Source organism: Oncorhynchus gorbuscha, linkage group LG23, assembly GCF_021184085.1.
Source record: "Oncorhynchus gorbuscha isolate QuinsamMale2020 ecotype Even-year linkage group LG23, OgorEven_v1.0, whole genome shotgun sequence".
NCBI lineage: Eukaryota > Metazoa > Chordata > Actinopteri > Salmoniformes > Salmonidae > Oncorhynchus > Oncorhynchus gorbuscha.
The window spans coordinates 68,102,253-68,127,754 of record NC_060195.1 but is presented as its reverse complement, the minus strand read 5'-3'; the positions used below and the strand labels follow the sequence as shown (position 1 = coordinate 68,127,754).

At 42.1% G+C, this 25,502-nt stretch overlaps 2 protein-coding genes across 3 annotated transcripts; both read right to left on the bottom strand.

Moving 5' to 3' along the window:
• Positions 1–1,102: 1,102 nt before the first annotated feature.
• Positions 1,103–16,994, bottom strand: LOC124010423 (mucin-5AC-like). Of its 2 annotated transcripts, XM_046322837.1 has the most exons (16): positions 16,829–16,990; positions 14,054–16,270; positions 8,651–8,755; positions 8,446–8,555; positions 7,809–7,949; positions 7,596–7,681; positions 7,209–7,342; positions 6,937–7,050; positions 6,328–6,497; positions 5,716–5,868; positions 5,447–5,559; positions 4,928–5,259; positions 4,606–4,687; positions 2,958–3,107; positions 1,872–2,031; positions 1,103–1,641 (listed from the first exon to the last, which is right to left on the bottom strand). In XM_046322837.1, exons 1-16 carry the CDS (start codon positions 16,863–16,865, stop codon positions 1,435–1,437), a joined length of 4,311 nt encoding a protein of 1,436 aa, XP_046178793.1. In that variant the 5' UTR covers positions 16,866–16,990; the 3' UTR covers positions 1,103–1,434. The 2 variants fall into 2 exon arrangements, with proteins under 2 accessions (XP_046178793.1, XP_046178794.1); XM_046322838.1 differs by lacking the exon at positions 2,958–3,107 and having other exon boundaries at positions 16,829–16,994.
• A 6,199-nt stretch (positions 16,995–23,193) lies between these two features.
• On the bottom strand, positions 23,194–24,132 carry LOC124010730 (protein jagunal homolog 1-B-like). Its single transcript, XM_046323375.1, has 2 exons — positions 23,946–24,132; positions 23,194–23,411 (listed from the first exon to the last, which is right to left on the bottom strand). The coding sequence occupies exons 1-2, from the start codon at positions 24,130–24,132 to the stop codon at positions 23,194–23,196; spliced, it is 405 nt and encodes a 134-aa protein (XP_046179331.1).
• Between the last annotated feature and the right edge of the window lie 1,370 nt (positions 24,133–25,502).

The following is a 25,502-nucleotide window of genomic DNA, read 5'->3' as shown; positions in this document are numbered from 1 at the left end:
ATTTCAGGTGACTATGAAGCTGGTTTAGAGAATGCCAAGAGTATGCAAAGCTATCATCAATGCAAAGGATGGCTACTTTTAAGAATCTCAAATATAAAATATATTTTGTTTAACACTTTTTTGGTTACTACATGATTCCATATGTGTTATTTCATAGTTTTGCTGTCATCGCTATTATTCCACAATACAGAAAATAGTCCAAATAAAGAAAAACGCTTGAATGAGTCGGTGTGTCTGTATATACAGTACCATTCAAAAGTTTGGACACACCAACACATTCAAAAATAATATATAGATTTTTTTTTACTATTTTGGAATCAATATCCTTTTTGCTCCTTGTTCACTTTGCTGTGCTCTCTCATGACCTGATGAAGTGGATGAAACAGGAGCCCTGGGTGAGATGTTTCAGCTTTCTCCTTGCTTGCTACAGTCAGTATTTGGTCATGCCGCACCTGAATTTTCCATCGGTCAGACCTGCGTGGCAGGAGGAGAGCATGTGCTTCAGATTGGCTGGTCGTCCACATAGTGTACAGCTGTCTGGGCTGTCTGCCAACCCCCACGTGAGAATGGTAGTTGCTGTTGGAAAAACATTGTACACAGAGCAAAGCAGAAACTTAATCCGCTGCCCTTCCATGTTCCAGGTGAGTGACCTCTTTCTCACGCTCCCCCAGCATGTCCATCTGCTGTGTTTTTTCACGGATACAACTCTGACATGCCTGTTTTCTTCCTCAGCCTTTCATTCCTACCTCTGCACCACAGCACTTTTAGGAATATGCCTTCTTCCAGCTTGACCTGGTTGTGCACCCCAGACTCAGCCTGTCTTGGTTTACCGACCCAACAATGTCACCGTGTTGCAGCTGTTCCTCCACCTCCCTGAGCGCTCCGCTGGTTGACCACTTGCGACCACTGACCTCAATCTCTGCCTGGCGAACCCGCTCATCCTTGCTGTCCCGCAGCATCATAGGCTGATGTGCTTTTGTTGACTTATAGTCCTCTACCACAGATGTAACTGGCAGCTGCAGCTTGCAGTCTAAATCTATTCTCTGAGATATTGTGTAAAATCATGTTTTCTCTCGCTATGTCTACTGAAACAAACATCCGCTTAAAGAGAATAATCACAGATTTATTTAAAACAGTAACATTTTAGAAAGAACAAATATTCAGGATATACAGCATTTGTTTTTTTTTAAATGATTGAGGGAGGCACAGTGATGCCGAAACGTTGGTAAATACCCATTCAATTGTTGGGAGATTATGCATGCAGTGTGCGACTTCCTTTATTTTGATAGTTCATTGGACAACACAACTTCTAAGGGAATTCACAGTGAATATACATTGATACAAAATGTTGTGTGTATTATATTGTATATTATAGGACAATAGTGGAGGTATATGAGATATTTTACAACAGAGGTTGAACTTGCAGCCCATCAGTTAGATGTCTGTGGAACAAGGTGAAAATGACAGATCAGTGTCCAGCTGTGTGTATGATTCTACTTTATCACTGTGCTCGCCTCGCCATAGACTGAACTTCCTAGTGTGAAGAGGGATCCCAAAACTAGAGATAGATTTCAAAGTACTTGACATCTTTTTCTTGACAATTGCTGTTCTTGCTGTGAACAGAATGAAAATCTGCAATCCCTGTGGAGTGAAAACACAAAGACATTATCAAGACCACACAAGGACAAACAAAAGGTAGCATTTCCATAAAGAGCAGCTCAATTTATTTATGTTTACTAGGTGTCTAATTTTCATTCAAGTCTGGATTCTGTGGTACAATAGTACACTAGTATTTATAGATTCCATTTGAGTCATTCAGCAGACGCTCTTATCCAGAGTGACTTACAGTAGTGAGTGCATACATTTACTACCTGAGTGGTGGTGAGAACACAGAAGGAGATGTTGAGTATGGTGTACATGGTCTGGTTCTGTGGAATGAGCAACAGATAGCCCAGGATCCAGGAGAGACCGAGCACCACAGCCAGAGAGAAGCTACTGAGGAACTTCTTCTTCATCGATGTGTGTCTTGTACTGGGAAACATAACCAACATACTTAGATTGCTGTAATAGACTGCTGTAATGCTGTGGTATAATAACATTTGACATCCAATGGGTGAGTGGGTTACAGCATGGTGCTAATTCAATTTGATGATTTGATTACTACATTTACATTTACATTTAAGTCATTTAGCAGACGCTCTTATCCAGAGCGACTTACAAATTGGTGCATTCACCTTATGACATCCAGTGGAACAGCCACTTTACAATAGTGCATCTAAATCTTTTAAGGGGGGGAGGGGGGGGGTGAGAAGGATTACTTTATCCTATCCTAGGTATTCCTTAAAGAGGTGGGGTTTCAGGTGCCTCCGGAAGGTGGTGATTGACTCCGCTGTCCTGGTGTCGTGAGGGAGTTTGTTCCACCATTGGGGAGCCAGAGCAGCGAACAGTTTTGACTGGGCTGAGCGGAAACGGTACTTCCTCAGTGGTAGGGAGGCGAGCAGGCCAGAGGTGGATGAACACAGTGCCCTTATTTGGGTGTAGGGCCTGATCAGAGCCTGGAGGTACTGAGGTGCCGTTCCCCTCACAGCTCCGTAGGCAAGCACCATGGTCTTGTAGCGGATGCGAGCTTCAACTGGAAGCCAGTGGAGAGAGCGGAGGAGCGGGGTGACGTGAGAGAACTTGGGAAGGTTGAACACTAGACGGGCTGCGGCGTTCTGGATGAGTTGTAGGGATTTAATGGCACAGGCAGGGAGCCCAGCCAACAGCGAGTTGCAGTAATCAGATTACTAATGACTGAATTAATAATAATAAAATAATACATTTTTATTTTTCACAAACTTTAAATTGAAAGACACAAAAATAATGTACAAGCTTGTTAGTAGGCATTTAAATCCAAACTGATCTTTGTGACTACAACTTTCTACTTTGTGCCCCCCAAATGCCCCCATTAATATTACCTAGTTAAATGTGGGTTGGTCTTAACTGCAAAACAAAGCAACACCACTGTGTTGAAGATAAGCATGAACGCCACAGGGACCAGGAAACCACAAAACATTGGCAGCTTGAAGTCAAAGTTCCCCTTTGGATCGAGGGCAGCAAGCCAGCAACTGAGAGGTCAAATTAATGAGTTAGAGAGTGGGACCAAGTGACAGACAAAACAGGACACTAGTGATTTGAATAACGTGGTTTAAAGTTAACATGGTGGGTGGCATAAGTAAACAAGAAACCTTTGAACAAAATTGATAATTAAAATAATAATAATGTTTTAACTTTTTATTGTTCTTGGCCAATTATTAGCATGCATTATAAACATGCATATGAACATTGATCAGGATAACATTTTACAGCATGAGTTTTATAAAGCAATTGCACCGTTTTAATTTAAATTCAACCTATTATAAGATAAACACAGAAGAGGAAGTAAATTGCAGTACAGCACAGCACTCAGGTGTAGTAGTATAGTACAGTAAAGTATAGTATAAAACAGTATAGTACAATACAGTACATAGAAGTAAGACAGTAGTAGTATAGTATAGTATAATACAGTATAGTACAATACAGTACAGAGAAGTAAGACAGTAGTAGTATAGTATAGTATAGTATAATACAGTATAGTACAATACAGTACAGAGAAGTAAGACAGTAGTAGTATAGTATAATACAGTATAGTACAATACAGTACAGAGAAGCAAGACAGTAGTAGTATAGTATAGTATAGTATAATACAGTATAGTACAATACAGTACAGAGAAGTAAGACAGTAGTAGTATAGTATAGTATAATACAGTATAGTACAATACAGTACAGAGAAGTAAGACAGTAGTAGTATAGTATAGTATAATACAGTATAGTACAATACAGTACAGAGAAGTAAGACAGTAGTAGTATAGTATAGTATAGTATAATACAGTATAGTACAATACAGTACATAGAAGTAAGACAGTAGTAGTATAGTATAGTATAGTATAATACAGTATAGTACAATACAGTACAGAGAAGTAAGACAGTAGTAGTATAGTATAGTATAATACAGTATAGTACAATACAGTACAGAGAAGTAAGACAGTAGTAGTATAGTATAGTATAATACAGTATAGTACAATACAGTACAGAGAAGTAAGACAGTAGTAGTATAGTATAGTATAATACAGTATAGTACAATACAGTACAGAGAAGTAAGACAGTAGTAGTATAGTATAGTATAATACAGTATAGTACAATACAGTACAGAGAAGTAAGACAGTAGTAGTATAGTATAGTATAATACAGTATAGTGCAATACAGTACATAGAAGTAAGACAGTAGTAGTATAGTATAGTATAGTATAGTATAGTATAGTATAGTATAGTATAATACAGTATAGTACAATACAGTACATAGAAGTAATACAGTAGTAGTATAGTATAGTATAATACAGTATAGTACAATACAGTACAGAGAGGTAAGACAGTAGTAGTATAGTATAGTATAGTATAATACAGTATAGTACAATACAGTACAGAGAAGTAAGACAGTAGTAGTATAGTACAGTATAGTATAATACAGTATAGTACAATACAGTACAGAGAAGTAATACAGAATTAGTATAGTACAGTATTGACTCACAATTCCTCCTGCCTGTATCCCAGTGGATCATCCACTCTGTAACTAATTCCTAAGGTGAGGGCCACCACAACTGCAGGCAGTCCTAAAGGAGAGAATGATGTTATTTCCTGGTAGATTTGCATGCAGCCATATACATAGTATATATATATACCACACATACATCCTCTAAAGACATTACATCACTATACAAGTTGCTTTTAAGTTCTATTTCAGGCTTATTAGAGCCTGAAAATATCACCAAGCATTAGTTTTAGTTCAAGGAGCCCAGGTCTAATGTCAGCCGAAACGACTAAATACTTGATGTTTCTCCATGCTGTCCTACCCCATCCGATGGCCACGGTATAGGCTGTGAAGTGTGACGGGCTGGTGGCCAGACTGTTTCTGATCATTAGGAAGACATGTGTGGCATACAGCGTGTTCCAGGTGAACGTCCCCAACAGGAAGTACTGCAGCAGGACTGCCACTGCAGTACAGGGCCCTCTGTCCCTCTCTGTGTGTGTGTCGGATGGGGGGAGAATGTTGTCCTCCTGTATTTTAGGTTTGCCCAGCTGTTTATGAGGGTTGTCCACTCCCAACATGAAGAGGAGGGTGAAGATCAGGAGACACACGCAGACGCTCACTAAGAGGACCGTTGGGTTGGTTTTGCGTGATTTCCTGGGGACAGGTGATAGACAACACTATGTTAGGGAAGTTATATGTGTAGTTATGGATGTGTTGGTTCATTAATAGTGAGTTTTATAATGGTTTCACCTATCAAGTCCTGTTGGATCAATGGGCTTCTTTACACCATTGAGAAGCACCCAATATGTTTTATTGGTTCTGGATCCCTGTAGGATCTTACCTGGTTGTGATCTGGAATGTTATTGTTAAACTCAACCCAATGATGGACATGGAGCATCCCAATATGGTGATCCAGTTTAGCACTTCAGCGTATTTAAAATCCCTCCTGAATGACTGTAGAAAGAACATTAAAAAGTAAATTTCAACACTAAGTTTCTGTCACAGTCATATAGAAAGTCATTGCCTCATGTGTCTGGATCCTGCTAATTATGTAAAAGATATGTCAGAGTGTGGTTAGTAAAAGGGAGATGAAGGCAGCTAGCTATTCACCATCAGCACAGCAAAGTTAGTGGTGTGATTACAGAAACATCGCAGGCCGTCTGCTGAGTGGTTGACTTTGGAGCAGCCAAAGGTGCTCCAGTCTTTCAACGTGTAGTTCCATGACACGCAGGCAAAGTCATAGAGGGAGGTGTTGGGAACAGCCTGAGAAGTGAGAACAGACACAAACTCACTGTAAATCCTTCAGAAAAAGACATGCACTCACAGTATTCCTTATAAAAAGAAATACATAAAAAGTCAATTATATAACAGGTCACTAATAAGCAAATGTGGGAAAGAAGAAATTACAATTATCATAAATCATATTGTATACAATACAACATATACTTCCTTGTTCCTTATGGCGGATAAGCAACAATGCATAACTTAGATCAAGGGTAGGCAACCCTGGTCCTGGAGGGCCACAGGCACGTCATGTTTTTGATTTAAACGACCTGGAAGACCAGGTGTGTTGACTTTAGGCAATCACTGAACTGATCAATTAGCTTAGTTGGTCAGATGTAGTGCCTAGAAATACCTGCGGCACTCCAGGAACTGTGCTGCCTATCCCCTGACTTAGAATTTGGACCACTATGTGTTTCTTGATTCCAAGATAAATCCTACTGTGGGCTTGAAGAGCATCTCAACATGTAACCCAGACACTTGTCCCAGGTTAGCAGAGATGACCCTTCTGCTGGTGCCTGAAGAAGCTCTGAAAGCCTGGGACCTGAAGAACCGGTCGTTTTGGTAGAGCACAAAACCAATGGAGTGGTTTGTGTTTTTACAATGCAAAACTGAGTGGAGAGAGAGAGAGACATCATTCAAACACTACATAGGCATAATGACATTTGAAATAGATATATTCCTTTAAAATATTTGTGAGTGTGTAAACATCTGCTTCTAATGCCCATAAAACCCTTCGATTTGATGAGAGAGAGAGAGAGAGAGAGCAAAAGAAAGAGAGCAAAAGAAAGAGAGAGATTGTTCTTCATGTCAGGACTTCATATACATGAGTAGCATGACCTTGCCTTGTAGGCTTATTGTGGAAATGACTTCTCAATAGTTTATTTATCCATATGTCATATGACTGAACTTTACTGGACAATCAATATTTTTGTCACTGCTGACATGATTTCTGAGACCACAAAGAGCAGTTAAGCTCTCTGTGATATCGGTACAAGGAAAATTAAGCTTGAGTTTATACATTATGTTAGCATACCAACATTGGCTCACCTGGTGTGAATTTGATAACAATCTGGACATCGGTAGAACCTCCTTTGTCAACTATCAGTTCAGAGGTATTGGTGTTGAGATAAATTCTGTTGGCCACAAAATTACCAGATCTTCCTGGAGAAGGAGATAAATATGAGATACAATCCATACCAAACCTTACTGACCAGCAGAGGAAACATTTTAAAAACAAGACGATTTACCCAGTCTGTCAACACAGATATAAACTTTCACTTTAAATGCCAGTATGTAGGTTCACTAGCAGTCCTACCCACCAGTCAGAGCAGTAAACTGGATCCCTACTGAGTCACTTGGTACTTGGACAGACTGGACTACCAGGTTGGGCTGAACCACCAATGACACATTATTGTACTGGTCCAGGGAAAACTTCTCCAGGGTCTCTGTGAGGCTGGGAGAGAAACACAGAAAAACATTAGTGTACATGCACCCATACAGACACGCACTGAGGCACACGTACACACATAAACTCAAATATATGCAGAAACACACACCACCACACACACACACACACACACACACACACACACACACACACACACACACACACACACACACACACACACACACACACACACACACACACACACACACACACACACACACACACACACACACACACACACACACACACACTCCTGTACTTTTGGACAGCGTCTCTCTCCTGTGTACTCTCCTCATTGGCATTGAGCAGCTGACTGATGGTGGTTACAGCTGCCACTGCGATGTCCTGCAACATGATCAAAACCAGGGGATGAACCTCAAGTGTTCAAATCAAATTTCAACTTCAGTAACAACCTCACGTTTCTCTCCAGAACATGTCATAGTTCCCGACTTGATTTCAAAACATGTTATACCTCTGTGATATTTGCAGACTGAAGCAGTGTGTTAGCTATCTGAGCTGCTGTGGTGATGTCAGCTGACAGCTGCTCTGGTTGGGAGGTCAGGATCTGAGTACTGAAGGCCAACTGTAATAAACCACCTGAACTGCTGGAGATCTGAACAGGGAGAGACAAAGATTTTTATTCATTTTATTTTTTAAATTGTTTTTCAACAAAATATTGTATAAGTGGCAGCAACATGCTGAACTGTGAGTACATTTGGATATTATAGTTGCCAGTACTAACTATGTGGCTCAGTTAGTAGAGCATGGCCCTTGCAATACCAGGGTTGTGGGTTCAATGACTACAGGAGACCAGTATGAAAATGTATGCACTCATTACTGTAAGTTGATTTGGATAAAAACATCTTCTAATTGTAAAAATACAATGTGATATCAAACACAAAAAATAAAAAAGAATGTTCCTCATCAACTGTAAAGCAGAATAAAGGAACAGAATACATGATCTGAAGGTAAAAGCCAGTTGTTACTGATCTTCAAACTGTAAGATCCACTCCTCATAATGATGACTGTAACTGACTTGAGGAAAGAAGAACGCCAAATCAAGACTGGTCATAAATCAAGAAAATAAAAAAATATGCACAATGACTTACATTTCCTTGAATGTCACTGAGGGTTAATTCACACTGCAGTTCATGAGGAGGACCAAACATTGGAGATCCAGTGTCATTCAAACATCTTGCTGAGGCTTTTGATAAACCAGCTGGAGGAACCAAGATGAACAGATACTCAAGGCTTTGTGTTACCTAATACAACATTAATTAGGACTGTAATATTAGGTGAATAAAAGTAACATACCACTGGTTGTCTTCTCATCACATGACTCTTCAGAATAAGCAGACCAGCCAACCACTGTTCTTGGGAAGGAGAATCCATCCTTGATGGCTGAATTGCAGAAATTCCCTATTGAAGTAGAATGTATTTTAAGTAAAATGCGTTTCAACATGGAATGCAAACATGACATTTACATTCTGAATGTGAGATCCAGGGAATATTGTTGTGGATTCAATGTGAGTTCCAGGGTTAGGAATGTTTTATATTTTTTATTTAACCTTTATTAAACTAGGCAAGTCAGTTAAGAACAAATTCTTATTTTCGATGACGGCTTAGGAACAGTGGGTTAACTGCCTTGTTCAGGGGCAGATTCTTACCTTGTCAGCTCGGGGATTCGGTTACTAGATCAACGCTATAACCACTAGGCTACCTGCCGTGAGAACCAGGGTTACGTATAGTAGTGTAGTGATGTTTAATCTGAATGGTAGATCCAGGGTTAGGTATAGTAGTGTAGTATTGTGGTAGATCAAGGGTTAGGTATAGTAGTGTAGTATTGTGGAGGAGTCTGAATGGTAGACCCAGGGTTAGGTATAGTAGTGTAGTATTGTGGAGGAGTCTGAATGGTAGACCCAGGGTTAGGTATAGTAGTGTAGTATTGTGGAGGAGTCTGAATGGTAGATCCAGGGTTAGGTATAGTAGTGTAGTATTGTTCAAGGGTTAGGTATAGTGGTATTTGTGGAGGAGTCTGAATGGTAGACCCAGGGTTAGGTATAGTAGTGTAGTATTGGGTTAGGTATAGTAGTGTAGTATTGTGGAGGAGTCTGAATGGTAGACCCAGGGTTAGGTATAGTAGTGTAGTATTGTGGTAGATCCAGGGTTAGGTATAGTAGTGTAGTATTGTGGAGGAGTCTGAATGGTAGACCCAGGGTTAGGTATAGTAGTGTAGTATTGTTGTGGATCAAGGGTTAGGTATAGTAGTGTTAGGTATTGTGGATTGTGGGAGTCTGAATGGTAGATCCAGGGTTAGGTATAGTAGTGTAGTATTGTGGAGGAGTCTGAATGGTAGACCCAGGGTTAGGTATAGTAGTGTAGTATTGTGGAGGAGTCTGAATGGTAGACCCAGGGTTAGGTATTAGTGTAGTATTGTGGTAGATCAAGGGTTAGGTAGTAGTGTAGTATTGTGGAGGAGTCTGAATGGTAGACCCAGGGTTAGGTATAGTAGTGTAGTATTGTGGAGGAGTGAATGGTAGATCCAGGGTTAGGTATAGTAGTGTAGTATTGTGGAGGAGTCTGAATGGTAGACCCAGGGGTTAGTGTAGTATTGTGGTAGATCCAGGGTTAGGTATAGTAGTGTAGTATTGTGGAGGAGTCTGAATGGTAGACCCAGGGTTAGGTATAGTAGTGTAGTATTGTGGAGGAGTCTGAATGGTAGACCCAGGGTTAGGTATAGTAGTGTAGTATTGTGGTAGATCAAGGGTTAGGTATAGTAGTGTAGTATTGTGGAGGAGTCTGAATGGTAGACCCAGGGTTAGGTATAGTAGTGTAGTATTGTGGAGGAGTCTGAATGGTAGATCCAGGGTTAGGTATAGTAGTGTAGTATTGTGTAGGATTCTGAATGGTAGATCCAGGGTTATGTATAGTAGTGTAGTATTGTGGTAGATCCAGGGTTAGGTATAGTAGTGTAGTATTGTGGAGTGGAGTCTGAATGGTAGATCCAGGGTTAGGTATAGTAGTGTAGTATTGTGGAGGAGTCTGAATGGTAGACCCAGGGTTAGGTATAGTAGTGTAGTATTGTGGAGGAGTCTGAATGGTAGATCCAGGGTTAGGTATAGTAGTGTAGTATTGTGGAAGATCAAGGGTTAGGTATAGTAGTGTAGTATTGTGGAGGAGTCTGAATGGTAGACCCAGGGTTAGGTATAGTAGTGTAGTATTGTGGTGGAGGAGTCTGAATGGTAGACCCAGGGTTAGGTATAGTAGTGTAGTATTGTGGAGGAGTCTGAATGGTAGACCCAGGGTTAGGTATAGTAGTGTAGTATTGTGGTAGATCCAGGGGGTTAGGTATAGTAGTGTAGTATTGTGGAGGAGTCTGAATGGTAGACCCAGGGTTAGGTATAGTAGTGTAGTATTGTGGAGGAGTCTGAATGGTAGACCCAGGGTTAGGTATAGTAGTGTAGTATTGTGGTAGATCAAGGGTTAGGTATAGTAGTGTAGTATTGTGGAGGAGTCTGAATGGTAGACCCAGGGTTAGGTATAGTAGTGTAGTATTGTGGAGGAGTCTGAATGGTAGACCCAGGGTTAGGTATAGTAGTGTAGTATTGTGGAAGATCAAGGGTTAGGTATAGTAGTGTAGTATTGTGGAGGAGTCTGAATGGTAGACCCAGGGTTAGGTATAGTAGTGTAGTATTGTGGTAGATCCAGGGTTAGGTATAGTAGTGTAGTATTGTGGAGGAGTCTGAATGGTAGACCCAGGGTTAGGTATAGTAGTGTAGTATTGTGGAGGAGTCTGAATGGTAGACCCAGGGTTAGGTATAGTAGTGTAGTATTGTGGTAGATCAAGGGTTAGGTATAGTAGTGTAGTATTGTGGAGGAGTCTGAATGGTAGACCCAGGGTTAGGTATAGTAGTGTAGTATTGTGGAGAATGGTAGTATTGTAGTGTAGTATTGTGGAGGAGTCTGAATGGTCTGAATGGTAGATCCAGGGTTAGGTATAGTAGTGTAGTATTGTGGAGGAGTCTGAATGGTAGACCCAGGGTTAGGTATAGTAGTGTAGTATTGTGGAGGAGTCTGAATGGTAGATCCAGGGTTAGGTATAGTAGTGTAGTATTGTGGAAGATCAAGGGTTAGGTATAGTAGTGTAGTATTGTGGAGGAGTCTGAATGGTAGACCCAGGGTTAGGTATAGTAGTGTAGTATTGTGGTAGATCAAGGGTTAGGTATAGTAGTGTAGTATTGTGGAGGAGTCTGAATGGTAGACCCAGGGTTAGGTATAGTAGTGTAGTATTGTGGTAGATCAAGGGTTAGGTATAGTAGTGTAGTATTGTGGAGGAGTCTGAATGGTAGACCCAGGGTTAGGTATAGTAGTGTAGTATTGTGGTAGATCCAGGGTTAGGTATAGTAGTGTAGTATTGTGGAGGAGTCTGAATGGTAGACCCAGGGTTAGGTATAGTAGTGTAGTATTGTGGAGGAGTCTGAATGGTAGACCCAGGGTTAGGTATAGTAGTGTAGTATTGTGGTAGATCAAGGGTTAGGTATAGTAGTGTAGTATTGTGGAGGAGTCTGAATGGTAGACCCAGGGTTAGGTATAGTAGTGTAGTATTGTGGAGGAGTCTGAATGGTAGATCCAGGGTTAGGTATAGTAGTGTAGTATTGTGGAAGATCAAGGGTTAGGTATAGTAGTGTAGTATTGTGGAGGAGTCTGAATGGTAGACCCAGGGTTAGGTATAGTAGTGTAGTATTGTGGTAGATCCAGGGTTAGGTATAGTAGTGTAGTATTGTGGAGGAGTCTGAATGGTAGACCCAGGGTTAGGTATAGTAGTGTAGTATTGTGGAGGAGTCTGAATGGTAGACCCAGGGTTAGGTATAGTAGTGTAGTATTGTGGTAGATCAAGGGTTAGGTATAGTAGTGTAGTATTGTGGAGGAGTCTGAATGGTAGACCCAGGGTTAGGTATAGTAATGTAGTATTGTGGAGGATTCTGAATGGTAGATCCAGGGTTAGGTATAGTAGTGTAGTATTGTGGAGGAGTCTGAATGGTAGACCCAGGGTTAGGTATAGTAGTGTAGTAGGGTGTGTATTGTGTGAATGGTAGACCCAGGGTTAGGTATAGTAGTGTAGTATTGTGGAGGAGTCTGAATGGTAGATCCAGGGTTAGGTATAGTAGTGTAGTATTGTGGAGGAGTCTGAATGGTAGAGCCAGGGTTAGGTATAGTAGTGTAGTATTGTGGAGGAGTCTGAATGGTAGATCCAGGGTTAGGTATAGTAGTGTAGTATTGTGGAGGAGTCTGAATGGTAGACCCAGGGTTAGGTATAGTAGTGTAGTGGTGTGTACTGTGAATGGTAGACCCAGGGTTAGGTATAGTAGTGTAGTATTGTGGAGGAGTCTGAATGGTAGATCCAGGGTTAGGTATAGTAGTGTAGTATTGTGGAGGAGTCTGAATGGTAGATCCAGGGTTAGGTATAGTAGTGTAGTATTGTGGTAGATCAAGGGTTAGGTATAGTAGTGTAGTATTGTGGAGGAGTCTGAATGGTAGATCCAGGGTTAGGTATAGTAGTGTAGTGGTGTGTACTGTGAATGGTAGACCCAGGGTTAGGTATAGTAGTGTAGTATTGTGGAGGAGTCTGAATGGTAGATCCAGGGTTAGGTATAGTAGTGTAGTATTGTGGAGGAGTCTGAATGGTAGAGCCAGGGTTAGGTATAGTAGTGTAGTATTGTGGAGGAGTCTGAATGGTAGAGCCAGGGTTAGGTATAGTAGTGTAGTATTGTGGAGGAGTCTGAATGGTAGATCCAGGGTTAGGTATAGTAGTGTAGTATTGTGGAGGAGTCTGAATGGTAGATCCAGGGTTAGGTATAGTAGTGTAGTATTGTGGAGGAGTCTGAATGGTAGATCCAGGGTTAGGTATAGTAGTGTAGTATTGTGGTAGATCCAGGGTTAGGTATAGTAGTGTAGTATTGTGGAGGAGTCTGAATGGTAGATCCAGGGTTAGGTATAGTAGTGTAGTATTGTGGAGGATTCTGAATGGTAGATCCAGGGTTAGGTATAGTAGTGTAGTATTGTGGTAGATCCAGGGTTAGGTAGAGTAGTGTAGTATTGTGGAGGAGTCTGAATGGTAGATCCAGGGTTAGGTATAGTAGTGTAGTATTGTGGAGGAGTCTGAATGGTAGATCCAGGGTTAGGTATAGTAGTGTAGTATTGTGGAGGAGTCTGAATGGTAGATCCAGGGTTAGGTATAGTAGTGTAGTATTGTGGAGGAGTCTGAATGGTAGATCCATGGTTAGGTATAGTAGTATAGTATTGCGGAGGAGTCTGAATGGTAGACCCAGGGTTAGGTATAGTAGTATAGTATTGCGGAGGAGTCTGAATGGTAGACCCAGGGTTAGGTATAGTAGTGTAGTATTGTGGAGGAGTCTGAATGGTAGATCCAGGGTTAGGTATAGTAGTGTAGTATTGTGGAGGAGTCTGAATGGTAGACCCAGGGTTAGGTATAGTAGTGTAGTATTGTGGAGGAGTCTGAATGGTAGATCCAGGGTTAGGTATAGTAGTGTAGTATTGTGGAGGAGTCTGAATGGTAGACCCAGGGTTAGGTATAGTAGTGTAGTATTGTGGAGGAGTCTGAATGGTAGATCCAGGGTTAGGTATAGTAGTGTAGTATTGTGGAGGAGTCTGAATGGTAGATCCAGGGTTAGGTATAGTGTAAGTGTGTGAATGTACCCTCTGAACAGGTGTCTCCGGTCCACTCATCAGGACAGATACAGACTCCACTCTGCAGCTCACCACCGTTGATACAGACCAGAGGAGGGATTGTGGTGGGAGAGTGGTTGGTGGAGGTGGTGGGAGAGGTGATGGTAGAGGTGGAGATGGTGGTGGAGGTGGTGGGGAGAGTGGTACTGGTTCCACCCACTGTTGTGCTTTGAAGGGAAGGATGTGCAATAGTTGGATTGCCGAAAGTTGAAAAGTCGGTAGTTGAAGGGTTGGCAGTTGGAAATTCCGTAGTTGGAGTTTCGGTTGCTGGAGTGTCAGTTGCTGGAGGAAGGTGGGTAGATGGAAGGTCGGTAGTCGGCGTATCAGTAGTTGGCATGTCGGTAGTTACAAAGTTAGTAGACAGAGAGTCAGTAGTTGGAAAGTCGATAGTTGGAAAGTCATTTGATGGAAAGTCGGTTACTGGAGTGTCTATATTTGGAAAGTCGATAGTTGGAAAGTCATTTGATGTAAAGTCGGTTACTGGAGTGTCTATATTTGGAAAGTCGATAGTTGGAAAGTCGATAGTTGGAAAGTCGGTTACTGGAGTGTCTATATTTGGAAAGTCGATAGTTGGAAAGTCAGTTGCTGGAGTGTCAGATGAGGGACTGTTGTTTGCTTGAGAATCAATTGCTGGAATGTCAGCTACTGGACTGTCTGTAGTTGGAAGGTGTGTAGTTGGAGTGTCGGTTGTTGGAGTGTCGGTTGCTGGGGTATCTGTTGCTAGGCTGTCGGTAGTTGGAAGGTGGGTAGATGGAAAGTCGGTAGTTGGCATGCCGGTAGTTGGTGTGTCGGTAGTTATAAAGTTGGTAGATGGTGAGTCAGTAGTTGGAGAGTCAGTAGTTGGAAAGTCAGTAGTTGGAAAGTCAGTAGTTGGAAAGTCAGTAGTTGGAAAGTCAGTAGTTGGAAAGTGGGTTACTGGAGTGTCGGTTACTGGAGTGTCTATATTTGGAAAGTTGATAGTTGGAAAGTCGGTAGTTGGAAAAACGGTAGTTGGCATGTCGGTAGTTGGCACGTTGGTAGTTGGCACGTTGGTAGTTAGCGTGTTGGTAGTTGGAAAGTTGGTTGTCGGAGTGTCGGTTGCTGGATTATTGGTTGCTGGATTGTTGTTTACATGAGTATCGTTTGATGGACTGTCGGTAGTTGACGTGTCGGTAGTTAGAAAGTTGGTAGATGGAGAGTCGGTAGTTGGAAAGTCAATAGTTGGAAAGTCGGTAGTTGGAAAGTCGATTACTGGAGTGTAGGATGCTGGATTGCTGTTTGCTTGAATATCGGTTACTGGAATGTCAGTTGTTGGAGTGTCGGTTGTTGGAGTGTCGGCAGTTGGAAAATCGGTAGTTGGAAAATCGGTAGTTGGAAAATCGGTAGTTGGAAAATCGGTAGTTGGAAGGTGGGTAGATAGAAAGTCGTTAGTTGGCGTGTCGGTAGTTGGAAAGTCAGTTACTAGAGTGTCTATATTTGGAAAGTCAGTAGTTGGAGAGTTGGTAGTTGGAGAGTTGGTAGTTGGAGAGTTGGTAGTTGGAAAGTTGTTTGTTGGAGTGTCAGCCGTTGGTGTGCCAGTAGTTGGAAAGTTGGTTACTGGAGTGTCTATATTTAGAAAATCAGTAGTTACAAAGTGTGTAGTTGGAAAGTCGGTAGTTTGAGTGTCGGTAATTGGAGTGTCGGCTGTTGGTGTGCCGGTAGTTGAAAAGTCGGTTACTGGAGTGTTTATATTTGGAAAGTCGGTAGTTGGAGTGTCGGTTGCTGGATTGTCAGATGCTGGATTGTTGCTTGCTTGAGTATTTGTTGCTGGACTGTCGGTTGTTGGGGTGTCGGTAGTTGGGGTGTCGGTTGCTGGAAAGTCGGTAGTTGGAAAGTCGGTAGTTGGAAAGTCGGTAGTTGGAAAGTGGGCAGTTGGAAAGTGGGCAGTTGGAGAACCGCTAGTTGGCATGTCGGTAGTTAGAAAGTCAGAAGTTGGGAGGTTGGTAGTTGGAGTGTCTGTAGTTGGAAAGTTGGTAATTGGAGTGTCTGTAATTGGAAAGTTGTTTGTTGGAAAATCACTAGTTGGAGGGTATGTTGTTGGAGTGTCAGCAGTTGGTGTGTCAGTAGTTGGAGGGTCAGGGGTTAAAGGGTCATCAGTAGTTGGGATAGTTATGTCAATGGTGGTTGGAATGGCAGAGGATGTGATGAGATCCTCCTGTGGAAAAGAGACTTTAAAAAAGATAATTAATTCAGTAAACCACATAAACAAGGACACATAGTGTCAGTTCCTATAATCATAGGAGATGATCCATGCTGTTCCAATTTCATTGTGTCTGCATCAGTGTAGAAATGTTTTCTACTGTAATCTTTAACACGGTTGACATTTGATAGCAAAGGCTACTCTGTTATCAACTGTATCTGAGACCTGACAGTAGTCTATTTACAGTCTGTAAACAGCAGATTAACAGTAAATCTAAAAAGTGTTTGGATAAAAATAAAGTCTGAAACAATGTCTTCATTGATGCTATTGTATCCTTTGGGGCAAACAGACAAAATATCAATCAATCATTGACTATAAACCAAACGTTAAAATGTCTAAAAACACACGGTAAGGTCATATATTGATCATAATCAATTGATAAGTTAAATGCATCATACATTTTTGAGCATCTGGAGAGTGACAGCAATTTTCCTACACAAAGCTCAATCATACAACAAACTTAACAGCATCATGCATCTGAACATCTTAAACCACCCTGAATGAATCAAATATATAGCAAGTCTTACCTGTAGCAAAGACAACCATAATCCATAGCTCCTTCATCTCTGCTGTTTCCAGTCATCCAGTGTCAGCAGACTGCACATTATTAGACCGTCTGTGGTTCTTATGCTGCGCTCCACCTATTACAGAGTCCGAAGTGACGTACAGGTACCAGTTAATGATTTAGTGTTGAATTTAAGGGGAAAGTACTGTACATTGGCTCCAACACAACCAACGTTGTCAACAGGATCAGTAAAGACAAAGAAGAAAATTATTTGAAAATAGATCATTTATGACTGGATGAATAAATTAGATACACATGGATGGATACTGTGAGGACCAGTCAACCAATAGCATAACCCTTCTCTATGCAAAACATTCTTGGTTGCACCTGGGAAGGTACAGTACATGTTTTGGTAAACAGAAAGAAAATAAATTCCACTAGAGCAGGTGTAATTAGATCTCCTGATTCGAGGGTTAGAATTTTAAAAAGTGATAACTGTCTTGGAGGACTGGATTAGAATTTGAGGCCACTAGAAGGTGTACTTCTCTAGAACATGGGTTCAATGCTGAAGTACATGTAACACAAAACTCGTCATATACTAAGAGCAAACAGTTCCAATATAAGGAAGTTGTTCCTTAAGTAACCATGGTAATAAGACAGATGAACCCAACTGCAGAGATGACAAATGATGCCTTCTGTGATTAATTCATGTAATTAATGAAATAATAGACAATAAATTAAAAGCTGCTACAGAATGGCCATTTTGGTGTTATTTAGCAATATACATCTCATTTAGAAACAATTGAAATGTTGAGTACTGTCAACATAAACATGTGCATTGGCACAAAAACACAACGATATGGCCTCAATCTGACCACTGCACTTGTCTTCTCTGAACCATTTCCCTGTTCCTTTACAGTTCTGGATGGCTCCTCTCATTAAGGCCACATCATGCCCTGACCTAATCATGGGTATGTCACAATAATATCGCCTTCTTCCTGAAGTGTACACTCGTTCACTACTTCACCCACAAATCTAAAAACATTGGATTTGCAGAGGCATTGTCCAACGCAGGGATGGGCAGTCCACAGATACATTTCCAAAAATGAAAGAAAAAAAATGAGGAACTCAACTCTCTGTGGAGAGTTAGAATAGTAGAATACACAAGGTGTAATTTCAATGTTTGGTTGTGCATCAGCAGTTTCTCTCATGTAATGTCAGTCACTGACAGTCACTCAATTAGCACATGTCAGCTAACATTGTTTTAGATTGGTTAGATAGTCTAGACAGCATTCCAAACATGTAGTACGTGTTTCCCATTGTCACATGTAAAAATGTTGGAAATTAGCTGGAAAACTGCTCATTTCTCTCCGGCCCTTTGAAAAATGTTTAGAATTGCAGCAAACTTGCTTTAAAAGTCCCACATTTTCTCTACTCCCTATGACAAAATGTGTAGAACATCAGGGGCCCCAAATTCCACTAAGGGCCCCCAAAAGTACACCCAAGATAGCATAGCAGTCAGACGTCCTTTGTCATCGTCTTGTCGTGTCCCGTGTATATATATATATATATATATATATATATATTTACACCTTTCTTCGCATATCTTTTATATATTTTCTTTTCCAAAAACTCAACTTCAAAACACTCTCCAGCAACCCGCCTCACCAATTTAAAAAAGTATTATTTACCTCAAATCTGAAATCCACAATAGAAGCTAACCAGAAGCTAGCCAGTTTACTGGGTAACGTTAGTATTCAGTTAACCACGGTGTGTGGTCATCAGCTATCCTTTAGCTCGAAAATCTATCGCCAGTTTTGTACAACGCGACTCAGACCAGAACATACCGGACCTATTTTTCTCTCCATATCCCCGGATTTTAACCGCAAGCTCTGGACATTTACACCTGGATCTCGCAGCAAGCTAGCTGCTATCCGTGTGACTATTGGCTTATGTCGATCCCTGAACAAACATCAATTATTCCAGAGCTCGCCAGCTGAAGAGTTCCATCAGCCACTCCTGGGCTACAATCACGATGCGGAGCCCCACCGGGCTTTCATGACTGGACTACCGACGTTATCTGCCCGAGGGAGTTATCCAACTGGCCCCTCCTTCGCGACGTTACCTGAACGCCCATCTGCGGCCCACTAATCGTTAGCGGTCTTATTGGCTGCTATCTGAATAGGTCTATAGGACAAATTTCACTATAAATATATCTATTTTGCCAATTGGATTGATCCCCTCTACCACGCGGAACCCCACTAATCTACCGACGGAAACGCACGAGGTGGCTAAAAACTGACCTCCATCCTATGCCAGCTTGCTACACATGGTACGGCTAGCTGTCTGAATCGTCGTGACCCCAACCAACCTCACTACTCACTGGACCCTTATGATCACTCGACTAAGCATGCCTCTCCTTAATGTTAATATGCCTTGTCCATTGCTGTTCTGCTTAGTGTTTATTGGCTTATTTCTCTGTAGAGCCACTAGCCCTGCTCACTATACCTTATCCAACCTTTCAGTTCCACCACCCACACATGCGATGACATCACCTGGTTTCAATGATGTTTCTAGAGACAATATCTCTCTCATCATCACTCAATACCTAGGTTTACCTCCACTGTATTCACATCCTACCATACCTATGTCTGTACATTATACCTTGAAGCTATTTTATCGCCCCCAGAAACCTCCTTTTACTCTGTCCCAGACGTTCTAGACGACCAATTCTCATAGCTTTTAGCCGTACCCTTATCCTACTCCTCCTCTGTTCCTCTGGAGAAGACCACCAAAAATTCTGAAATCTTCATCCCGAACTACAATATTTTCAGACAAGATAGAACGGCCAAAGGGGGCGGTGTTGCAATCTACTGCAAAGATAGCCTGCAGAGTTCTGTCCTACTATCCAGGTCTGTACCCAAACAATTTGAACTTGTACTTTTAAAAACCCACCTCTCTAAAAACAAGTCTCTCACCATTGCCGCCTGCTATAGACCAGCCTCTGCCCCCAGGCTGTGCTCTGGACACCATATGTGAACTTAATGCCCCCAATCCATCTTCAGAGCTCGTGCTGCAAGGCGACCTAAACTGGAACACGCTTAACACCCCAGCCATCCTACAATCTAAGCTTGATGCCCTCAATCTCACACAAATGATCAATGAACCTACCAGGTACCACCCCAAAGACGTAAACACGGGCACCCTCATAGATATCATCCTAACCAACTTGCCCTCTAAATACACCTCTGCTGTTTTCAACCAAGATCTCAGCGATCACTGCCTCATTGCCTGCATCTGTAATGGGTCAGTGGTCAAACGACCTCCGCTCATCACTGTCAAACGCTCCCTGAAACACTTCAGCGAGCAGGCCTTTCTAATCGACCTGGCCGGGGTATCCTGGAAGGATATTGATCTCATCCCATCATTAGAGGACGCCTGTTTTTTTTAAATGCCTTCCTCAACATCTTAAATAAGCATGCCCCATTCAAGAAATGTAGAACCAGGAACAGATATAGCCCTTGGTTCTCTCCAGACCTGACTGCCCTTAAACAACACAAAAACATCCTATGGCGTACTGCATTAGCATCAAACAGCCCCCGTGATATACAACTTTTCAGGGAAGCTAGAAACCAATATACACAGGGAGTTAGAAAAGCCGAGGCTAGCTTTTTTAAGCAGAAATTTGCTTCCTGCAACACAAACTCAAAAATGTTCTGGGACACTGTAAAGTCCATGGAGAATAAGAACACCTCCTCCCAGTTGCCCACTGCACTGAAGATAGGAAACACTGTCACCACTGATAAATCCACTATAATTGAGAATTTCAATATGCATTTGTCTACGGCTGGCCATGCTTTCCACCTGACTACCCCTACCCCGGTCAACAGCACTGCACCCCCCACAGCAACTCGCCCAAGCCTTCCCCATTTCTCCTTCTCCCAAATCCAGTCAGCTGATGTTCTGAAAGAGCTGCAAAATCTGGACCCCTACAAATCAGCCGGGCTAGACAATCTGGACCCTTTCTTTCTAAAATTATCTGCCAAAATTGTTACCAGCCCTATTACTAGCCTCTCTTTTGTGTCGTCTGAGATTCCCAAAGATTGGAAAGCAGCTGCGGTCATCCCCATCTTCAAAGGGGGACACACTCTTGACCCAAACTGCAACAGACCTATATCTATCCTAACCTGCCTTTCTAAGGTCTTCGAAAGCCAAGTCAACAAACAGATTACCGACCATTTCGAATCCCACCATAACTTCTCCGCTATGCAATCTGGTTTCAGAGCTGGTCAGGGGTGCACCTCAGCCACGCTCAAGGTCCTAAACGATATCTTAACCGCCATCAATAAGAAACAATACTGTGCAGGCGTATTCATTGACCTAGCCAAGTCTTTCGACTCTGTCAATCACCATATCCTCATCGGCAGACTCGACAGCCTTGGTTTCTCAAATGATTGCCTCCTCTGGTTCACCAACTACTTCTCTGATAGAGTTCAGTGTGTCAAATCGGAGGGTTTCTTGTCCGGGCCTCTGGCAGTCTCTATGGGGGTGCCACAGGGTTCAATTCTTGGACCGACTCTCTTCTCTGTATACATCAATGATGTCGCTCTTGCTGCTGGGGAGTCTCTGATCCACCTCTATGCAGACGACACCATTCTGTATACTTCTGGCCCTTTTTTTGGACACTGTAACAACCCTCCAGGCGAGCTTCAATGCCATACAACTCTCCTTCCGTGGCCTCCTTAAATACAAGTAAAACTAAATGCATGCTCTTCAACCGATCGCTGCCTGCACATGCCCGCCTGTCCAACATCACTACTCTGGACGGTTCTGACTTAGAATATGTGGACAACTATAAATACCTAGGTGTCTGGTTAGACTGTAAACTCTCCTTCCAGACTGAAATCAAACATCTCCGATCCAAAGTTAAATCTAGAATTGGCTTCCTATTTCGCAACAAAGCATCCTTCACTCATGCTGCCAAACATACCCTTGTAAAACTGACCATCCAGTTCTCTGCTGCCAATGACTGGAACGAACTACAAAAATCTCTGAAACTGGAAACACTTATCTCCCTCACTAGCTTAAAGCACCAGCTGTCAGAGCAGCTCACAGATTACTGCACCTGTACATAGTCCATCTATAATTTAGCCCAAACAACTACTTCTCCCCCTACTGTATTCATTTATTTTGCTATTTGCACCCCATTATTTCTCTCTACTGCACACATTCTTCCACTGCAAATCAACCATTCCAGTGTTTTACTAGCTATATTGTATTTACTTCGCCACCATGGCCTTTTTTTGCCTTTATCTCACCTCACTTGCTCACATTGTATATAGACTTATTTTTCTACTGTATTATTAACTGTATGTTTGTTTTACCCCATGTTTAACTCTGTGTTGTTGTATGTGTTGAACTTCTTTGCTTTATCTTGGCTAGGTCGCAATTGTAAATGAGAACTTGTTCTCAACTTGCCTACCTGGTGAAATAATGGTGAAATATATATTTTATTTTAAAGGCTAGGGCCGGCTCTGACTGAGTGTGTGGGTATGGATGTGGTTACGTAGACCTGCGAAGCACTGCAGCCCCCTCATGATGAGTTCAGACGTTTTCTGGTCCCCACCCCCATCAAAGTGGCCTGTCCCTGGTCAAGTGGGAGTTTCTACCATATTAATTATTCCAGTAATTTCCTTTCAAATCAGTGGGAAGGGAGGTGAACAACTGCCAACTTGTGGAGGAAGGAGAGATAATTGGAATATATGGCTAAGACTAGAGGTACAGTAACTAGCATACTATCCATTGGGGGACAGATTATGGCAGCCAGCTCCATAGATCAGGATGAGATATAAGAGGATGGGTCTCTAAAGGCAGCAGGACAGATTATAGCAGCCAGCTCCATAGGTCAGGATGAAATATAAGAGGATTGGTCTCTAAAGGCAGCAGGACAGATTATAGCAGCCAGCTCCATAGGTCAGGATGAGATATGAAGAGGATGGGTCTCTAAAGGCAGCAGGACAGATTATAGCAGCCAGCTCCATAGGTCAGGATGAGATATGAAGAGGATGGGTTTCTAAAGGCAGCAGAACAGTTCAACATTAAACCCTGAAGTCTCAGACAACTCATGTCTTAATCTGTCCACAGGCTCCAGAGCCAGGAGATGAGATAATGGAGGTGAGGGTTTACCAGGAAAACAACAGGACAGCCTCCTGAGTGGTATAAAGGATTTCAATTAGTCCTACAACTATCAATTAGGAATGGCGAGGGGGATGTAAAATTAAAATATAGATGGAAGATAGTCCTAGAAGTAGTGTCATAGAAGTAGTGGCAGACAGTGGCAGGCAGCAAAAGTTGTTCTTTGTCAGTTGTTTAAATTATGAAGTCCTCCTATGTCCTCATTTCTTCTTCTTGTTGTGTGGAGGTGAACCAGGCGTCCAACAGCTTCTTGTTGTAGATCTGCCAGCCGTGCACCTGCACCGCGATCACCATCCCCAGGTACATGACGGACACGGCAGAGAAGCCGAAGATGAAGCGGTAGGCCTTGCCGTGGCGGTACAGCTGCTGGGCCACCGGGAACATCTCCATGCCCCCATAGATGAACGACGCTATTGTTGGAGGAAATTATAGTTGAAATGATTAATTATGTATACATTTTTAATTAGAACCATTTATTCTAATACTATGGGTTCTTGGTTAAACTGTTACTGAAAATGTAAGAAAAACGAATTAATTGTCTGTACCTTGCGGGTTTAAGGGAGAAGGATGATGTATCTTTTCAGACAGATGAGAATGTTTGTTTTGTGTTCCATTAGTGGAGGAAAGTATATATTTTAGACAGTTTGGAATGTAGTTTTATGAGGGGAGTAGAAGAAGGTCTCCAGACCTAAAGACACTGCGCTATTGTGGGGATCGGAGAGAGTGTGTGAAACTGATGACGTCATTTTATGTTCTCTCTTTAAAATGTAATGTTCTTTGTATTTTGGGTCAGTACTCTCTGGAATTAAACGCTGTTACCTGGCTTTTAAGACTGGTCTCGATCTACTTCATGCATAATTAATGAACTTACACCTCATTAATGAACTAGAGAGAGTGCGAAATTGATTTTGGCTATAAAACATATAGGAATTGAGAAATTCCACTAACAGCTATGCAGAAGAGGCCAGCACTGATCATGGAGATCACCAGGTAGCTGATGTTGTTTTTGGGCAGGGCCATGAAGCTGAAGAGGGAGGGGTACTCCCACTGGTAGGTAGCAGCCACCACACTGTGGGACACTAGGGTCAGCTGGTTCAGCATCACCTGGGCAGCTAAGAGGAGACAGGTCATGTGCACATTAAAAGGGCTGATGTGCAATGCCAGCCCTTCTCTCACTGTTTCCAGTCAGTGTACATCCTGAGAACCCTCCGCTAATGTCAAACATGAGGGTTGGTTCACACACAACAGCTCACTGAGATGTCATGACTTACTCTGACTCTAACCAACATACAAAATAAAAGTAACTGTCTGTTGTTTTTTCAAATCGAATCCAATTTTATTTGTCATATACACATGGTTAGCAAATGTTAATGCGAGTGTAGCGAAATGCATGTGCTTCTAGTTCCGACAATGCAGTAATAACCAACAAGTAATCTAGCTAACAATTCCAAAACTACTACCTTATAGACACAAGTGTAAGGGGATAAGAATATGTACATAAAGACATATGAGTGAGTGATGGTACAGAGCGGCATAGGCAAGATACAGTCGATGGCATTGAGTGCAGTATATATATATGAGATGAGTATGTAAACAAAGTGGCATAGTTAGTGGCTAGTGATACATGTATTACATAAAGATGCAGTAGATGATAGAGTACAGTAAATACATATGAGATTAATAATGTAGGGTATGTAAACATTATATTAGGTAGCATTGTTTAACCTGTTACTCCTACCCCCTACTTTTTCGAACATTCTGTTAAAAATCGCGCAACATTTCAGCGCCCTGCTACTCATGCCAGGAATATAGTATATGCATATGATTAGTATGTGTGGATAGAAAACACTCAGACGTTTATAAAACTGGTTGAATCACGGCTGTGACTACAACAGAACGTGCTATTAGCATTTAGCATAGCGCATTTGCATTTCCAGATGTCTAGATGGGACGCCTGCGTGTCAGGTAGGAGCAAGAGGTTAAAGTGGCTAGTGATATATTTTACATCATTTCCCATCAATTCCCATTGTTAAAGTGGCTGGAGTTGAGTCAGGGTCAGTCTTAGTGTGTTGGCAGCAGCCACTCAATGTTAGTGGTGGCTGTTTAACAGTCTGATGGCCTTGAGATAGAAGCTGTTTTTCAGTCTCTCAGTCCCAGCTTTGATGCACCTGTACTGACCTCGCCTTCTGGATGATAGCGGGGTGAACAGGCAGTGGCTCGGGTGGTTGTTGTCCTTGATGATCTTTATGGCCTTCCTGTGACATCGGGTGGTGTAGGTGTCCTGGAGGGCAGGTAGTTTGCCCCCGGTGATGCATTGTGCAGACCTCACTACCCTCTGGAGAGGCTTACGGTTGTGGGGGGAGCAGTTGCCGTACCAGGTGGTGATACAGCCCGACAGAATCCTCTCGATTGTGCATCTGTAGAAGTTTGTGATTGCTTTTGGTGACAAGCCGAATTTCTTCAGCCTCCTGAGGTTGAAGAGGCGCTGCTGCGCCTTCTTC

What these genes read in the sequence shown, in the direction of transcription:
- LOC124010730 (XM_046323375.1), bottom strand. Translation starts at nt 24,132, where the DNA reads ATGACCTGTCTCCTCTTAGCTGCCCAGGTGATGCTGAACCAGCTGACC. An exon ending in CCTCTTCTGCATAGCTGTTA is followed by an intron (nt 23,412 to 23,945) that starts GTGGAATTTCTC and finishes CTCCAACAATAG; the next exon opens with CGTCGTTCATCTATGGGGGC.
- LOC124010423 (XM_046322837.1), bottom strand. Translation starts at nt 16,865, where the DNA reads ATGAAGGAGCTATGGATTATGGTTGTCTTTGCTACAG. An exon ending in GAGAGAGACGCTGTCCAAAA is followed by an intron (nt 7,343 to 7,595) that starts GTACAGGAGTGT and finishes TTTCTCTCCCAG; the next exon opens with CCTCACAGAGACCCTGGAGA. An exon ending in CTAACTTTGCTGTGCTGATG is followed by an intron (nt 5,560 to 5,715) that starts GTGAATAGCTAG and finishes TTCTTTCTACAG; the next exon opens with TCATTCAGGAGGGATTTTAA.